General features: G+C 40.0%; 1 protein-coding gene and 1 long non-coding RNA gene across 4 annotated transcripts in view; both read left to right on the top strand.

Moving 5' to 3' along the window:
- Positions 1-18,663, top strand: part of LOC309792545 — a 43,342-nt gene that overhangs the window by 14,860 nt on the left and 9,819 nt on the right. Inside the window, exons 1-4 of one of the 3 annotated variants that reach the window (XR_014291731.1) lie at positions 6,120-6,388; positions 6,587-6,667; positions 10,029-10,079; positions 11,720-12,079. This is a non-coding gene — a long non-coding RNA (uncharacterized lncRNA). Of the gene's footprint in view, positions 1-6,119; positions 6,389-6,586; positions 6,668-10,028; positions 10,080-11,719; positions 12,080-18,663 lie in introns of those variants that run through there. The other 2 variants (XR_014291730.1, XR_014291729.1) reach the window with 2 other exon arrangements.
- LOC309792544 (transcription factor BTF3) lies at positions 12,091-12,923 on the top strand. The gene has a single exon (XM_082602225.1). It carries the CDS (start codon positions 12,194-12,196, stop codon positions 12,680-12,682), a length of 489 nt encoding a protein of 162 aa, XP_082458351.1. The 5' UTR covers positions 12,091-12,193; the 3' UTR covers positions 12,683-12,923.

The raw sequence follows: 18,663 nt of genomic DNA, 5'->3' as shown, positions 1-18,663 counted from the left end.
GACTCGGCTTCCAGTAGACCTTGAGCCTCATTATACACTCATAATACATTAGCATGTAAATGACATACCCACAGGTGCCATGACAGTTCCTAGGGCGACCATAAAAGGTCAAAAAGTGGGTGGTGGCCCAACTCCTGGAAATCCTCGCCCCTTCCCCAAAGTAGTTGGAATAATCCTCCCACTCATTAGCCTATGAAATTACCCAGCCTATAAAAATAACCACCCCATATTTTGGGGCCTCCCACCTTCTGAGATGGCCCACACTCTGTCTGTGGAGTGTGCATCTCCCTGATTAAACCTTCTTTCACTTTACTGTGGCTCACTCTTGAATTCTTTCCTGCGAGAAGCCAAGAATCCATACTTGGCAGCCGTCTCAGGGACTCACCTGAGATCTGGGACATGATCATTCTCTTGCGCCCCACTTTCTTTCCTGCAGCAGAACTACTTTTAAAATTATGAGCAGGTAGTTTTGCTTCCTGTCACTTTGTCCAGTCTTTACCACACACTGCAGCTACTTCAAACGTCCCCTAGCATGGAGATGATCCCGTCGTTCTTCTAACCAAGAACTTACAAAGAGTGATTCTTCCCTGTGTGTGCATTTGATTGGCAGCAAATAACAATTATTCAACTTATCTTTTTATTTTGTATCCTGCTCCCCTATTTCCTTAATAATTTTTCAAAATTTAGGTGAAATTCATACAAAATAAAATTAGGTATTTGAAAGTGAACAGTCTGGTGGCATCTGGTACAGTCACAGTGTTGTACAACCACCATCTCTCTCTCTACTCCCAACACATTTTCATCACTTTGAAAGGAAACGACGTAGCCATTGAGCAGGAACTCCTCCTAATCCCCTCCCCCCAGCCCTTGGAAACCATCAGTCTGCTTTCTGTCAGAAAATGGATTTGACTCTTCTGAATATTTCAGATATTTGGAATTATCTAATATGTGACCTTTTTGTGTCTAGCTTCTTTCACTTAGCATAATGGTTTGTTTTTTTGTTTTTTTTTTTTGCGATACGCGGGCCTCTCACTGTTGTGGCCTCTCCCGTTGCGGAGCACAGGCTCTGGATGAGCAGGCTCAGTGGCTACGGCTCACGGGCCCAGCCGCTCCGCGGCATGTGGGATCCTCCCGGACCGGGGCACGAACCCATGTCCCCTGCATCGGCAGGCTGACTCTCAACCACTGCACCACCAGGGAAGCCCAGCATAATGTTTTTGAGTTTCATCGCTGTTAGCATGTATGAGTACTTCATTCCTTTTCATGGGCTAATAGTATTCCATGGTATGGATATGCCACATTTGTTCATCTATCCACCCATGGATGGACCTCTGGGTTGTATTTAGATAGTGTGAATAGTGCTGCTATGAACATGCCTGTATATATAGTTGTTTGAGTACCTGCTTTCATATCTTTTGGATAGATACCTAGGAGTGGAATTTCTGGGTCATAAGGAAATTTTATGTTTAACTTTTTGAGGAGCTGCCAAACTATTTTCCACAGTGGCTGAACCATTTAACATTTCCACCAGCAACATATAAGGGTGCCAGTTTCTCCACATCCTTGACAACACTTGTATTTTTAAAGAAATTATAGCCATGTTAATGGGTGTGAAGCAGTACCTCACTGCAGCTTCCATTTAGTTTTCTTTAATGGTTAACAATGTCAAGCATCTCTTCATGTGCTTTGGACAGATGTTTATTGAATCTAAGTCCTTTGCCCTTTGTTAACTGTGTTGTTTATCCTTTTGTTTTTGGGTTTCAAGAGTTCTTTGTGTATCCTATTTACCAGACGCTTGTCAGATAAACGAATTACAAGTATTTTCTTCCATTCTGTTGGTTGCCCTTTCACTTTCTTGATAATGTCCTTTGATGCACAGAAGTTTTAAATTTCTGCCGAAGTCCAATTTATTTTTAATTTTGGTGTTTGTACTTTTGGTGTCATAGCTAAGAATCTATTGTCAAATCTAGTGTCATGGAGATTTGCCTCCATGTTTGCTTCTCGGGGTTTTAAGTCTTATATTTAGGTCATTGATCTCTTTTGAGCTAATTTTTGTATATGGTGGGAGGTAGAAATTTCCCCCTCATTTTTAGATCACCAGGCAAACAGAAATGCATTCATTCAGAATAAATTCCTGTCTCCAAGCCTTTATTATTCTTTCTGCCTCCAATGGCCTTACTTACTATTGTCACTACTTGGGTTTATATTAACAATCATTCAATGTGCTGCACAAATCCCAACTATATTTTATATTCTTTCTTAAACTCCTATAACTTGTCTCCCCTCCCCAGCTTACCAAAATTAACAGAAATCATTTGTCTTTTCTCTGAACTCCCATAACCTCTCTTAGGACACTAATTCATAAATCCATTTATTCATTTATCCAAATAGTTATCCACACATTCAAAAATATAATTATTGGGCATCTACTCTGCTAATTACTAAACTCTTTTCAAATATACTATGTATTTGTGAGCCATATTATATCACATATATTTATGTAAAAATATATACATATAATATATACATATATTATGTATTTATGAAGATATCTTCTTTCTCCTACTGGGGTGGACGTTTTAAAACATGGAGACATCATCTCATTGATCTCTCCATCACTCTTTGGTCTGAGCTCAGCAAACTGAGTGAATTAATGAAGCGCAAATGCAATCACTTTCTGAACATTCTACCATTGTGCGTATAAACAACTGTCTTGCCCCTCACATATCTTTCACTACCATGAAGGACTCGCCTCAGCTGCAGTTTACAGCAGCACACTTCCCCCAAACTTATCAGATTTACTACACCCGCTCTCCTTTGGCCCACTACTCATCCTTTCTTGGTCGATGTGATTTGCAGTTTCTTCAGGGTGGGAATTGTTGCAGCAAGATAACCATCAGCTAGTTCCCGGCAGTGAAACCAAAGAATACAGGATTATTTCAACTTACTTGCTTATAGAGTTTATATAAATGATTGTGCCAGGCTCATTTGAAGTTTTAGTAAAGTCCTTTTGCAAAGTGCTAATATTAGAAGCGGTTGATATATCTTTTAAGTATTTTTCCCCAAATATTCCTTATGTAAAGATTAGGGGAAGTTATGATAGTTTTATTGTGTGTTTGTGTGTGTATAGGTGTGTGTACATGTGTGTGATATGCTTCTTTTAGCTCAACCATGGTGAACAGGTTTTCAAAAATTTTTTTTCTAAATAGTCTTGAAGCAATGAAAATGGCCATGGTGGATACAGGATTGATAGCTTCTAACACAACATCTGACATTTTAATCACATCCCACATTGAATAAAGACACAGTGGTGCATCTTTTCTAGGTCTTTGGATTTTTTCAATTGATATGTTTTGATGACCTGTTTTCTCCAAGCTACAAAGCAGCCCTCAGATAGAAAAAGTCTTAATTTAAATACTATTTGCTACACAGCACTGGTAAGATAAAAAAATCTATTCTTGGAAAATTAGAAAAGATAGAGGTATTCAGAAAACAAATACTGCTGGTGTGCTGAAAAATAAGGCACAAGAGCCATGATTTACTTAAATACTGTATTCCATTTAATGTAAAGTAAAATCCTGACAGTGGTGTTCTTAATTAGGTGGTTATTTTCTGTTTCTCTTGCTTCCCAGCAAAACTTTCCAAAGCACTTGCTGATTTTTAGCAATGCATTAGATGGCAGTGTTCACATAGTTTACAATGACACTTACTGCCATTGTTTTATTGCACAGAACCAAATATACACATTCATTTTGGATTTTACACCATTTCAGCTCTGTCTTTAAAGCTGCTCTTTTCTTGGAGTCCTTTTATGCCTTTGGTGCAGCGAGGGAAAAAACTTATAAGAATGTTAGTAATCGTGGATATCCCAGACAGACATAAAAGCATGAATCCTGATGCCTTACTTAAGCCATAAGGAAATATGGCAGATCATACCTGTTTTTCCCTCACGAGTATTTGAAGTTCACCGAAATACACATTACTGTCATTGCTGACCTGAAGCCACCCATGCTCACCTGAAATTAAAGCCAGGTCTTTTTTAATAAGAAACTTCTAAGGTTTGAATCACAGTTTTATTAAAAATTGTTTCCAAAAAAAAAAAAACACTTGTTTCCAATTTAAAAGTCTTAATTTCACTGTTGCTGTTGTTTTTTCTTATGCCTTTATCTTTTGACTTTTTATTGACTCTGAGCCTTTGGCTTTGGAAAAGAAAACCTCAATTCTAACCCTCCTTGTGCTTCTATTTATTTTTATCCTCAAATCCAATAAAGATAATTTACCAAGTCCAAGTCTGAGTAACTCACTTAGAGCTGAGTCCATTTCACACATGGACCAAATGTGAAATAACTTAATATGTCTTAAATGCCATCAGGGAAATATCTCAAAGGCCTAAATCAAGAAGTCTTTTTAGCATTAGGGCATAGCTTTCTTTTAGAAATTTAGTTTAAAGCAACCCCACATCCTCAAGTCACTGTTTTTCTCCAAATAGTTGAATGGTCTTCCTTCTCCAATTTCTACCACCCAGCAAAATCTGTCTTCCAGTTTTCCAGAAACACAGGGACCTCTTGACCCGGGAAGGTATGATGCCATATGTTAAATCCACTTAGACTAAATTTAGAAGCATCTCTTTCCCTACCCCAAGTGAGCTCAAGCTGTCTGCATGGAGAGGATAGGCAGGACTTCCAGAATTAAGGGTTTAGAGGTCAGAGGAATAAAGCAAGCTTTGTGATACCTGAGATTTAACCCTTCTTATTATTTCCAGAAACAACAGAGGTTTTGGCTACACCCAATGATAATAAACATTTACATGGAATAAAATCCTTTTGGAAAGTGGAACTCTCAAAATGAGTCTGTTGAATGAATACCCTCTAACTGTGAATGATAATGTATATCTGATTATAGTTATGAAATTCTCACATAAAATAAAGATTGGCCCAATGGATTCTCTTATCCTATTTTGTAGACGAGGAAAGTGAGAATCAGGGAGGTACTGCTCAGGTTTGCACATCTAAGGCTAATAGCCACATCTTCTGATCCCTGATCTAGTCTTTCCGTCAAACTCTGAAAACTCAACCAAATCCAATACAATTTTCTTTTCTGTATAACAGTCTGGATTATGTATGTCCTATTTAAACATTGGCTCAAATTTCTCTTGACTTATTAGCTCAAGGTGAAGCTAGAAGTTATTTTCTCTTCTGGTCAGGAAATCATGAGGAATAGCTAGAAAGGCCCACATACTTCGTAGCTGGCTAAACTGCCGTATTATTTCCAGGTTAATCTGAATAGTTTTAAGAACCACTTTTCTCTGGATTTAAGGATTTTGAAAGCGGTGGGTAGTGTTTTAGAGAATTCATCTCTTAAAGGAAGACTGAAGCAGGAAAATTCCCTTTAAGTGAGAGGTTCTGTGAACAAACAAAAAAATTTACCAAGTTGTGATAGACTACATTTGCTTTTTAATACCCACCATATGTCCGGTTTTATTCAGGGACTAGAAGAGTGGGTTAATGCTTATTTTCACAGATTATAGAAATAACAGCCCTGCTATTGCTTGTTTTTTCTATGTGATAACATTTTGGATTGTACTAAATAAAGTGCTAGGGAAAAACTTAAAACCATTCCTAATTATTAATAGAGACAGTTCAGTGATAGGTCTTTGGTCAGTGTCTGTAATACTTTGGACTTGAGTTTTAGAGTGTAGTTCTACAGCTAGAGATAAAGGTGATTGCTTTTAGGGGTTTCAGTATTAATATTTTCATTTCCTGTTGTCTTTTTCTCCCTTTGATTTTATTTTTAAGGCTTTGCTTAATGACTTATCAATATAAAACTGAATTTTAAAATAAGAGTCCAGCAACATTCTTTCATATTTTTCTTTTCTTCTGTATCTATCCCCTCTTAGGACACCAGCTTTCCCCTATCTCAGTGGTAGAAATGCAACTAGACCTGCCTAGGTTAGTGCCCAGAGGGAAGGAAGGCACTCCCTTTCGTGTCCAGGCGCTGTGCTAACCTGTTACATATGTGCTGGGATAATATTTCAAAGTGCTAATTGTCCAGTATAACTGCCAATTCTCCCCAGCTTGGCAGCTAAATGGAAAAGCAACGTGGCCTTGGGGACGATTTACAGTGGGGAACAAAGTTCTTTAGCTTTTAAGTTCAAAGGGCACCATCTGGGTATGAGAAAGGAAAATTTTTGAAAAGGAATGCAGTCAGGGAGAACAGGTTTTTCTTCCTAATTTGAGACGGAAGAGATAAAAGAGCCTGGAGCTGGCAACCAAAGTCGTCCAGTTCCCAAAACACCGGACTTGATGTTACGTTTTTACTTTCCTTCCTCAAAATGCGTGCGCTGCAGTTTTGTTTCTGAGGCCACCCAGAATCAGCAGTTTCGCAAAGGGTAACAGATTGAGGTTACTTCTTTGGGATTTGTCACAAAAAGAGAACAATTGAGTACCATGGACATTGACCGAAGAATTGCTTAAACATTTTGGTTGAAGTGTTTATAGAAATGCTGTCTTCGTTATTTGTGACTTAGTAACCACAGGTCTCGCCTCAGCCCTACCCTTCCTGACCGTGCTTTCTTTTGGTTTTACAGGGTTTATAGGCTCCTGATACAGTGACTTCATCTTCAAGGAGCAGCGCTGTGAGGCTTTTCTAGCCTTTGTAGCCAATCTCGGTAAGTTCCCCATTTTCTTTCAACCGCACTCTTTTCTTATCCAGCCCTGGCTGCTCATCTCCTACCACCTGCCTTTCTGTCTTTCCTGGCCCTTCTCTCCTTCACACCCCTAGCCCCAGCGCATGCAGCCTCTGCAGCACACTGCCCTGGGTCGCACGTCTTTTTCCACGGAGTTCCCTGGCAATATGCAGGATGGGAGGGGTTATTTATTTCCTTTAGAAAGCTGTCATTTTGGGGATGAAAAGTGTGACTTCCAGGAGTCACCAGTTTAGCATCCTGCTAAGAGGAGTTCTCCTGCCTTCCTCCTGCCCCAGAAAACAAACCCAAACCCTTTCTCTTACTTCCTGCGTTTCTACTTTTAAAGTGTGCCTGCAGCAGCCATCTTCAGAAGGGTAGTGACCACCGCTGCTGGAATTGCAGAGGGAGATAGGAGCTTTTACATCAGTCCCTGTTGCTCCGGCAGTGTTGGCTACTGCGAGCAGAGCAAGTGGCGCTGGATGTGAGGGTCTTAAGTTCACACAGGGCCAGCCCTTCTGCAGATGTCACTTTGGACAACAAATCATTTATCTGTCTCAATCCTTCATCTGCAAGATGGATTCTCCTGCCCCTGAATTAGGATACAATGAGATGAAAGATATTCCAACTTTTTCAAGATAAAGTTGCTTTTTTTAAAAAATGCAGAGTAGTGGTATTATTCTGCAGAGACAGTCTGATAAAAATATCCACTATCTTTTATTAAAGACTAATAGACTCAAAATGTATATACGAGTTAGATTGGATTTCAAAGCAAATCTGTTTTAGAAGATAAGTAAAATCTGAAGTGTTTTTGACATCTTCATTCTGTACAAATTATTTAAACCAAACAATTTTTGTAAAACTGAGCAAATTGTGTTGATTATAAATCAGATTCCTCCTTTTACTTTGAAGGTAACAGTTGGGCAAATTAGAAGTCATTGTGTAAGGAAAGTGAGCACAAAGAAAGGCTGTTGGATTCTTTGCTACTTAATGAGAGATCTTGTTTAGTTCCAGCCGCTAGGAAAACTCATCACTTCTTATATTTGCTGGTGACAATCAAATGCAAGAAAACACAGCTTTAAAGAAAAAAAATCTAAATAAATACTTTAGAGGAGATGCGGATCCTTTTACATTTCCTCAGATGAAAATACTGCAAAGTTGGTTAGAGGATATTTATTTCATTCAGGAAATCCCTGTCAAATCTTTCTATTCAAAAAATTGGAATTTAAATGAAAAACATGACCTTCATGTCACAGTGATGTCCTACGTGGCCTACATTTCAAAATTAATAGATGATATGCATAATTTTTTCTATCTTGTTAAAAAACTAAGATCAAATCGTAAGTTTGTTTCTCTTCAAATGTTGTGATGTGGCAGGAAAAGAGGAGAAGATGTGGTCAGGGATTAAGGCGGAAAGATTGATGAAGTCCAGATAGTTGCAACATGAGACGGGAAGAGGGACAAGGTGACTGCGGAAAAAACCATCTCGAGTTTCGGCAGGAAAATGATGAAGAGTGGAAGGAAGCCTAATCTGCCTCAGAAATGCAAAGGCATCTCATGTCTCCGCTAACTATGTTCCTGGGATGAGATGCAGAAGTATCACAGCTCTCACTTCACCCCCCACCACAAACACTTGCAGGACTGCCGTGGAAATTTAAAGCTCTACGCGTAGCGACGTCAATATTTCAATTTAGAATTTTACACCTGATTAAAGACACAGCCTCCCCTCCCTTTCAGTTTGTTCCATGTACTGGTGGGTTTTGGTAAATATTTCTATCTTCTGCATAGGGTTATGAATAACTTAGAGGTCAGAGAAACCCTCTCCCCCCTTTTCCCACCTTTAATTGTATCTCCGGCAAGACTTACTTATTGTGAGAGCTTAATAAATACGCTTAATTAAAATTTAAGAAATGAAATGTATCCAGTTTACAAGGTGTTTGTTTACTGTACAAAAATTATAAACACAGGTTAATTATAAACGCAGGTTCACAACCAGTAGAATGATACTGATCATAGGGCCGACTAGGCAGAAGCATACATAGACAACTGAAAAACATGTAATGAAATTTCAGAAAAATAAATACTACTTTTAAAAGAAAAATCTCGCTCTGGGAAATACTAGAAGAAAATATTTGCTTGTAGCAGAGACATGCAGGTTTCTCTATTTGCCCCCTGCTCTCTGGCCCCCAGGCCTTTCTCTGCCTTTCTTCGCACTCTAGGAATACAGCTTCTATGAACATAAGTTTTTATTTCTCTGAGATAAATGCCCAAAAGTACAATTGCTGAGTTGTATGTTCAGTCATGTTTTATTTTGTAGGACAACTCCATTTTAACCTTTCCCATAGCTCTGTCAATATTCTCTTAATCCTTTGAGTTAGCCATCTCTTTCCTGTTTGAACTGATACACGGAAATTGGAGAAAAATGAAATGCTGGAAATATGAGAAGTCTCTGATTTTGTAAAAGTTGTTTCACCATGTGCTCTCTGCATATAAGTATATAGGCCACCACTTTTTTAAAACTCACAGCTGTAAACATAGGTCAAGAGAGGTGAACAAAGAAAAATCATTGTCTTTCCCCACCTCTCACAAGAAATCCAAGATAACATCATCTTCTGAAATACATCAGCCAAAGCTTAATTTGGCTCCGGTTATACCTATTAGCTATTGTCTTTCCATAGGTCATGTGGATTCTACACAATGAAAAATAAAATAAAAACATCAAAAAGCTACAAGAGGGCTTCCCTGGTGGCGCAGTGGTTGAGAGTCCGCCTGCTGATGCAGCAGACACGGGTTCGTGCCCCGGTCCGGGAAGATCCCACATGCTGTGGAGTGGCTGGGCCCGTGAGCCATGGCTGCTGAGCCTGCGTGTCTGGAGCCTGTGCTCCACAACGGGAGAGGCCACAACAGTGAGAGGCCCACGTACAGCAAAAAAAAAAAAAGCTACAAGACTCAAATTAACAGTAATATTAATTCTCTCTCTTTTGCTCTTGTTTTCCCCTTTGGGACTCTATTCACACATATACTAGATTTTGACATCTTGTCCAATATTCTCCTAGTCTCTTTTCTCTCTTTTCTAGCTTTGTTCTCTCTATACTTCAATCTGGATATTTTTTCCTTGGATCCATTTTCCAGGCCATTTTCCTTCCTGCAGTTGTGTCTAACCTATTATTATGCCTATCTATTGCATCCTTAATTTCACTTCATCTAATTTTTAGTTCTAGAGAGCTCATTTGATTCCTCCTTTGAATAGATTTCAATTTTCTTTTAGTCTTAGTCTATTCAGGCTGCTATAACAAAATACTATACACTGCATTGCTTGTAAACAACAGTGATTTATTCCTTACAGTTCGAGAGGCTGGGAAGTCCAGGATCAAGGTGCTGGCATATTTGGTATCTGGTAAGTTCACATTTCCTGGTTCATAGATGACCATCTTCTCACTGTGTCCTCACATAGTGGAATGGTCAAGGGAGCTCTCTGTCGTCTTTTTTGTAAGGGCATGAATCCCATTCATGCAGGCTCCACCCTCATGACCTAATCCCTTCCCAAAGGTCCTATCTCCTTATATCATCATACTGGGGATTAGCTTTCAACATATGCACTTTGGGAGGATGTAAACATTCAGTCTATAGGACTAATGTTATTCTTCATTTTTTCAAATATTTTCTTGACCTATTGTAAAGTCTGTACCCCATAATTCCATTATCTATCTTATATCTGCCTCTGTCACCTATTTTCTCTATACATCTGATCTCAGATTTTTTGGTTCTCTTCTCTGTGTTTACTTTCTCTCCATGATCTTGGCCCCTCAGTTCCTGGACTCCAGTTTTTCTCCCCCCAGCCCTGTGAGACTGTAGAGAACTCTGCTTATCTCTTCTGCCCCTTCATACCCACATTCTCCTCAATTTGTCAGCCTTTATATCTGTGCTGTTTGGGAAGGGCAGAGAACTCAAGGGAAAACTGACATAAAATGGAGGCTAATCTCAATGAGTGTCTCTTCCGCTTGGGATCTTGGCCCCTTAAGACTGGCTGCCCCGATTGCTCTCCAAAACCTTCATGCAAATTCTTAAAAAATATTTTGTCAAGCTTGTCAAGTTGTTCTTGGTGGGAAGACCAGTCTACACTAGTCTGCAATAGCTCGAGTTATTTACCTTCAGTGTTTCTGGCAAAGCCACATGACCTACTAGCTATAGAAACTCTGGGGTTGTGCAATAGTCCAAAAGCCCTTTTAGCTTCAGGGCAGAGGCAAACTGCCATCAAGAAAAGCCTGTGAAGAACCTAGGGGTAAGACGGGAATAAAGACACAGACCTACTAGAGAATGGACTTGAGGACATGGGGAGGGGGAAGGGTAAGCTGTGACAAAGTGAGAGAGTGGCATGGACCTATATACACTGCCAAATGTAAAATAGATAGCTAGTGTGAAGGAGCCGCATAGCACAGGGAGATCAGCTCTGTACTTTGTGACCACCTAGAGGGGTGGGATAGGGAGGGTGGGAGGGAGGGAGATGCAAGAGGGAAGAGATATGGGAACATATGTATATGTATAACTGATTCACTTTGTTATAAAGCAGAAACTCACACACCATTGTAAAGCAATTATACTCCAAAAAAGATGTTAAAAAAAAAAAAAAAGAAAGAAAAGCCTGGCCAGCTGTTCTTCCAAGTCAGCCATAAGCAAAGCTCAGAGACAATCAAAGAAGTAGGTCCTTGGCTATCCCAACCCCCTTAGAAAAAGTAGGTCCTTGACAAAGTCTGCTCTGAGGAGCATCTCTGGACTATGCATGCAAATTTCAAAATGTCCAAATTTTCACAATACTTTTTGTCTGATTGTTATACTATAGAAATATTATAAAACATGAGGCACTACCCTCTCACCTACAGAGAGAAGTGGAGACTGATACGATCATTCCATCAACTTGGGCTGTGTCTATGCTATTAGTTGAAATATCTTAATCATCAAGTCCCCTGCCTGTCTCCCAAATACACACACACCCGTTCTAAAATGCTCTAAAATTCATATGTGTAAATTTAAATATAGGGTACATCAAGAGGAATACCACAAACACTAATTTGAAAAGATATATGCACCTCGATGATCATAGCAGCATTATTTACAATAGCCAAGACATGGAAGCAACTTAAGTGCCCATCAACAGATGAATGGATAAAGAAGATGTGTTGTGTATATATATTCACAAGGGAATATTACTCAGCCATAAGAAGAATGAAATCCTGCCATTTAAGCAATGTGGATGGACCTAGAAAATATTACGCTTAATGAAATAAGACAGAGAAAGACAAATGCTGTATGATATCATTTATATGTGGAATCTAAAAAATAATAGAAATGAATGTATATGCAAAACAGAAACAGACTCACAGATATAGAAAACAAACTTACAGCTGCCATCTTGCGTCCCCGCGTGTGTGCGCCTTATCTCAGCTGGTCTGCCCGAGACCCCCCGAGCGCCAACCCTAGTCCCCCGCGCGGCCCCATTTCCGCTCCAACAAGATGAAAGAAACTATCATGAACCAGGAGAAACTCGCCAAACTGCAGGCACAAGTGCGCATTGGTGGGAAAGGAACTGCTCGCAGAAAGAAGAAGGTGGTTCATAGAACAGCCACAGCAGACGACAAAAAACTTCAGTTCTCTTTAAAGAAGTTAGGGGTAAACAATATCTCTGGTATTGAAGAGGTGAATATGTTCACAAACCAAGGAACAGTGATCCACTTTAACAACCCTAAAGTTCAGGCATCTCTGGCAGCAAACACTTTCACCATTACAGGCCATGCTGAGACAAAGCAGCTGACAGAAATGCTACCCAGCATCTTAAACCAGCTTGGCGCAGACAGTCTGACCAGTTTAAGGAGACTGGCTGAAGCTCTGCCCAAACAATCTGTGGATGGAAAAGCACCACTTGCTACTGGAGAGGAGGATGATGATGAAGTTCCAGATCTTGTGGAGAATTTTGATGAGGCTTCCAAAAATGAAGCAAACTGAGTTGAGTCAACTTCTGAAGAAGATAAATCTTGAAGAAGTTACTGGGAGCTGCTATTTTATATTATGACTGCTTTTTAAAATTTTGTTTATGGATCTGATAAAATCTAGATCTCTAATATTTTTAAGCCCAAGCCCCTGGACACTGCAGCTCTTTTCAGTTTTTGCTTATATACAATTCATTCTTTGCAGCTAATTAAGCTGAGGAAGCCTGGGAATAAAGTTTGAAACAAAGATTAATAAAGTTCTTTGCTTAGTAAAAAAAAAAAGAAAAAAAAAAAAAAAAAAAAAGAAAACAAACTTACAGTTACCAAAGGGGAGAGGAAAAGGGGGAAGGGACAAATTAGGGGTATGAGATTGATATGAACTACTAGGTATAAAATAATAAGCAACAAGGATATACTGTATAGCACAGGAAATTATAGCCATTGTCTTATAATAACTTACAATGAAGTATAATCTGCAAAAATACTGAATCACTGTGGGGTACACCTGAAACTAGTATAATATCGTAAATCAACTATACTTCAAAAAAAAGAGAAATACCACAAACTTCTGTTTCAACTTTAATTGGACTAAAATACTGCAAGAATTACTTTTTATTCTCTGAGTTTTTTTTTTTAAAGAGAAAGCAAAAATAGAATTTGAATGACTAAACACTAAATATACAATTAACAAAATAGTTGATTAATTACCATAATAAATCAGAGTAACAGAATTAGAAAATAAGTTTATAAAGACAAATATTGTTCACTCATTTCCTTTCAGTTTCAGTGAATTTCATCCCTTACTATCTTAATGTATTCTAACTTCTGGATTTCTCATTTTGCTGGCTTATTGAGATTAACCTCAAAATCCTTAGAAAAAGAAAATGAACAGCAAAAGCAACATCTAAAATACTGTGAACCTTTTAACCATTAAATATACTTTTGAAACTAGCATTTACCAACATTTCAGTGTCTACTGTTTACCTAACAACTGTATAATAATGCATTTCTGCCCAAGTAATTTTATCCTTTCCTTCTTTTTAAAAATCAAGTCCTATTTGAATTGTGGTAGAGGATTTTACTATTTAAACAATCCTGTAATAAAAGCATGAGGAAAAAGAATTTCTTTGGTAAAGTCAGCTCTTCCTTTTTGTTTATGTTTTTCCAAATTTGGAATGTCTATTATTAAATTGAAAAACATGAAGCAGAGCTATTTTTGAGCAGGTATAAATTTTAAGTAATTCTGAAACCCTATTCAAGAGTTGAATTATATTTGAGGTAATATGACAGATTTCAAAAACACAATTAGAACCTTTGATATTAATGAATGCATATTTAGCTAAATTAACATTTATGGGTTGGTTGTCAAGAGAGCTATTTCCTAGGAGGGATGTCTGTCTCCCTGTGTTTCCCCCCATTGAGAGGCCATCTTCAAGACAACCTTTTCCCCTTAAAGCTTGCAATAATGTGAATTCATTTTTAATCATAAGGTTAAACGTAGTCTTATGCGTTCTCTAAGTTCTCGTTCTCTTCATTTGCTTTCCTTTGGTAGTTGTCTAAAGCCAGAATCCTGCAGCTTATTCAGAAATGTTTAAGCCAGACTGCCAAACACCTCTTCCTCTTCCTGCAGCTTTTGAAAAGCCATTTCTCAGATGTATAGGAATTCTTGTTTGTCGAAAATCTGCATGAATCTAAAATTAAACACAACAACAGAAATTCATGTTGAAAAGAATTTGTAAAGAAGGAAACCATGGCAACAGAATCATTTATTTTTAAACCGCACCAGCCCTTATCTCTACCTTCACCCCAAAACTAAGCACACTTAGGCCATAGCTTGCTCCATGCTGCTTTATTCCCATTGTAATTCGGCAACAGTCAAAAATCGCCACAGGAATTGTTATATTTATATTACTAAGTACTGTGCAAGCCAGGCTTCTTCATGTTTACTCACTCACATTATCCTGCAAATGGCCTTGGAGGAACCTGCGTGGTTGTCAAGGGAAAGCTCAGGTAATGTCTCCTTCAGGGGCAACACCACTATTAATGCCAAGGAAAGGCTCTGTAGTGGGGAGATTAGAGTCCTGATTTAATTACTCAGGGATTCCCCATCTTATCAGAAGTGGGCCCATGCTGGGCAAGAGCAGGTGTAACTGCAGCAAATTCCAACATGGTTTCCCTTGGCCCCCAGGGACCCTGTCTGTGCACAGTATCTAGAAAGCTCTGTTCCTGCTATACCACTGCCTTTTATATCAGTGCCCGATGTTACATCACCTTGCCAGGAGAACTTCCACTTACAGTGTACGGGCTTTCTTTAAGCAAACGATTACAAACTTCAGGCAAAGACTGTTTGGTTAAAATGTCTTAAAAGTGTTCATCGGGGGTTTCCCCGGTGGCACAGTGGTTGAGAATCTGCCTGCTAATGCAGGGGACACGGGTTCGAGCCCTGGTCTGGGAGGATCCCACATGTCGCGGAGCAACTAGGCCCGTGAGCCACAACTACTGAGCCTGCGCGTCTGGAGCCTGAGCTCCGCAACAAGAGAGGCCGCGATAGTGAGAGGCCCGCGCACCGCGATGAAGAGTGGCCCCCGCTTGCCGCAACTAGAGAAAGTCCTCGCACAGAAACGAAGACCCAACACAGCAAAAATAAAAAAAAATTAAAAAAAAAAAGTGCTCATCAGAAATTTTCAGGTGATTGATAACACTGGAAAACACAAGCATATTTTCTGTGAATAATTTCAAAACCAACACACTTTCCAGACGGGTATATATTTGAAAATCTACTAGCCTCTTTTAATAAATATAAACTGATAGGGTATGGTATTTGCAATGTGTCTTTCCTAATTCCTTTGTCTATTCTGATTTCCGTTAGTTCAGTCGCTTGAAAAACTTAGGGTGTCTGAAGATAAGGGTTCATTCCTCATTGATTCAGTTGAGCTGTTCAACCCAGAAGAGCCCTAAGAGAAATACAGACTTTAGTGTTGAAGATCAAAGCCTTGAGTAATAGAAATAGGCACAAGAATACATTTGAAGCCAGGAAGGGCATTAACCCAATAAGCCAATTGAATTACTTGGAAAATTGATCTTATATTTGCTGAAATAAATCAAAATCTGAGAGTTAAAAGGACGCTGGCCCACTATCTGTGAACCACATTAGTTAGGTGAGCAAGTGACAGGGAACATTTTGAAATGTCTGAACAAATTGCTTTTAGGCATTCAAGGCGCACCCACTTTGGGGAGGAAGTAAGTATTTAAACTCCTTTCTGTTGTCATCAAACACCGTAATGAAAAGAATGCTGAAGTGAGCATAAAGATAATGGAAGATTTGTACTTGAATATTTTATTTATAGTTAACCTATTCTTTTTTTAATTTTTATTTTATATTGGCGTATAGTTGATTAGCTAGCCTATTCTTAAATTGATGTTTTAAAGTGTCTGATGGGGCTTCCCTGGTGGCGCAGTGGTTGAGAGTCCGCCTGCCGATGCAGGGGACACAGGTTCGAGCCCCGGTCCGGGAAGATCCCACATGCCGCAAAGCGGCTGGGCCCGTGAGCTATGGCCACTGAGCCTGCGCGTCCGGAGCCTGTGCTCCACAACGGGAGAGACCACAACAGTGAGAAGCCCGGGTACCCAAAAATAAAAAAATAAAAAAGTAAAGTGTCTGATGTGTAATAAGATAATGAGAATTAATATGTCAGGTAATCAAGGAAAGCAGGGTAGAAAACAGCTGAGATTAGCTGGAGGAGGCCTGGGATGCAAAAGGTATGTTTCATGAGGTGCTGCCCCCTTGCCAGGAGAGAGCCATCGCGTGGCCCAGAAGCTTTCTGGCCACCATCCTAAATGGAAAACAAGCACTTACGTGATTCACGTTGTCCATGAGCTAAATCTGGAGCAGTTGTTCAGAAGAAGCATAATTATTTCTGGTACTTAGACCTGAGAGAAATTTCCCCCTCTCATGGGTCTTCGTAAAAAAGCCAGTGAGTCATCTGGTGAAGGTCTGGGAGAGCATCTTCCCCGGGGCGGAGAAGGGGGGCAGGGACATTTCATGGAGGAACTGCCTCCTATCAGGCCACTCTTCCACTCAGCAGTAAAGGAAGTCACTTAACCTCTTGGTGACAGAGATGCTTCAACTGGAAAACAAGGGCCTGGGTGAACGCTTGGGCTCCATCCAGCAGTAAAATTCTGTTTCTTGGATACTGATCCCTGCAGTATGTCCTTTAAAAGCTCTGCTTGCTACAATTTTTCATCTTAGAAGGCATATTTCAATATTCTTGAGATAAAACTATGTACATGTGTTTGTGTGTATGTATTCAGACTTTTTATTCATTGATCCACTGTTCCAGACAGAGTCCAGGGAAACAGAATCCACACCAGTCATTTAAAAAGGGAACATTTAATACAACGAATTATTAACTGGTAGCAGGTACATAGCCTCTAAGAGGGCATAAAGGAGAATTCAAAGAACCTCCCAGTGCTGAGAGGCAGTACTCAGTGAAGGAAGACCACTGCGGTGAGAGGGGGCATCCTCTCCCACACAGATGTAGAATTCATTGCTGACAGTGTGGCTGGACCCACTGGATGGCAGAGAAGTTCACCGAATAGCTCCAGGACAAAACTGGTCACAGCCAGCTGGCAGGAGCTGGTGAGAAGGGAAACCTGCAAAGGGATTGAATTCAGAAAGCCTTCCACTGGGGTCCCGGCAAGACTTGCTGGAGGGCTGTGCCATTGGACCTCCTGAACACACACCTCTAGCAGCTGCATCCTAGGAGCAAGGTGAGAGGATGCAACCCAGTCAAGAGAAGTCTTTTCTCTGGCACTGTCCCTCCTCTGGCACCCTCCACTGACAAAGCTTAATATGCTGCCAGCTGGCAAAGGAGAAATCTTCATGGGTTCCAACTCCAATATCATAAAGCAAGGCAATAAAGGGTAAATTTGGAGCCCAGAGGCAATTAATTGATCATGGGCATACCTACCCTTCCTTAAGTCATTAAATTCCAAAATGTGTAGTGTGCAAATGCTCCTGACACATTTTATGCTACAGTATAAAAAAAGCGATGCATTTTACAGTGTTCAAAGTTTTGGAAAGACAAACAGGGGGAGTGAGGCCTAGATTATCAGTCATTTCACCAACAGTCACTCAGTAAGCCAATAATCATCTGAAAACTATTTGGGGTAAACGTTAATTCATTTATTCAGGCAGCCAACAAGTTTTTTTTTGTTTTTTGTTTTTTTTTTTTGTTTTTTTTGCGGTACGTGGGCCTCTCACTGCTGTGGCCTCTCCCGTTGTGGAGCACAGGCTCCGGACGCGCAGGCTCAATGGCCATGGCTCACGGGCCCGGCCGCTCCGCGGCATGTGGGATCTTCCCGGATGGGGGCACGAACCCGTGTCCCCTGCATCGGCAGGCGGACTCTCAACCACTGCGCCACTAGGGAAGCCCAACAACAAATATTTTATGAGTACAGTCGGCTCTCTGTATCTGTGGGTTCCACATCTGTGGATTCAATCAAACATGAATTGAAAATATTCTCCACAAAAAACCTCCAAGAGGTTCCAAAAAGCAAAACTTTGATTTCTCATGTGCCAGCAGATATTTACGTACCATTTACATAGTATGAGGTATTTGAAGTAATCTAGAGATGATTTAAAGTATACAAGAGGATGTGCATAGGTTATATGCAAATGCCATGCCATTTTATATGAAGAACTTGAGCACCCATGGATCTTGTTATCCATGGGGGTCCTAGAACCAGTCCCCTGTGGATACCAAGGGACAAGTGTACCTACTATATGCTAGGTGCTGGAGACACAGAGAAAGATAAAAATGAAAAAAGCCCCAAGGACTTTGCAGTGATGAGTGCTCTGAAGAAGTTGCATCAGTGCTGTGGAAGAAAAGTTAGGGAGACGTTACCTACCCAAGAATGGGGAGAAGAATGTCATCAGGAAGTGCAAGTGAAGGTGAGTGGAAAGGAGTTCATTGCCCAAATGGAGGGTGTGGTGGG

This window comes from Mesoplodon mirus (assembly GCF_964341445.2).
Source record: "Mesoplodon mirus genome assembly, chromosome: 17".
Lineage (NCBI taxonomy): Eukaryota > Metazoa > Chordata > Mammalia > Artiodactyla > Ziphiidae > Mesoplodon > Mesoplodon mirus.
Note: the sequence above shows the minus strand (reverse complement) of the source record. Positions and strands in the feature narration are given on the sequence as shown.

Coding starts and splice junctions, on each gene's coding strand:
- LOC309792544 (XM_082602225.1), top strand. CDS start 12,194: ATGAAAGAAACTATCATGAACCAGGAGAAACTCGCCAAACTGCAGGCA.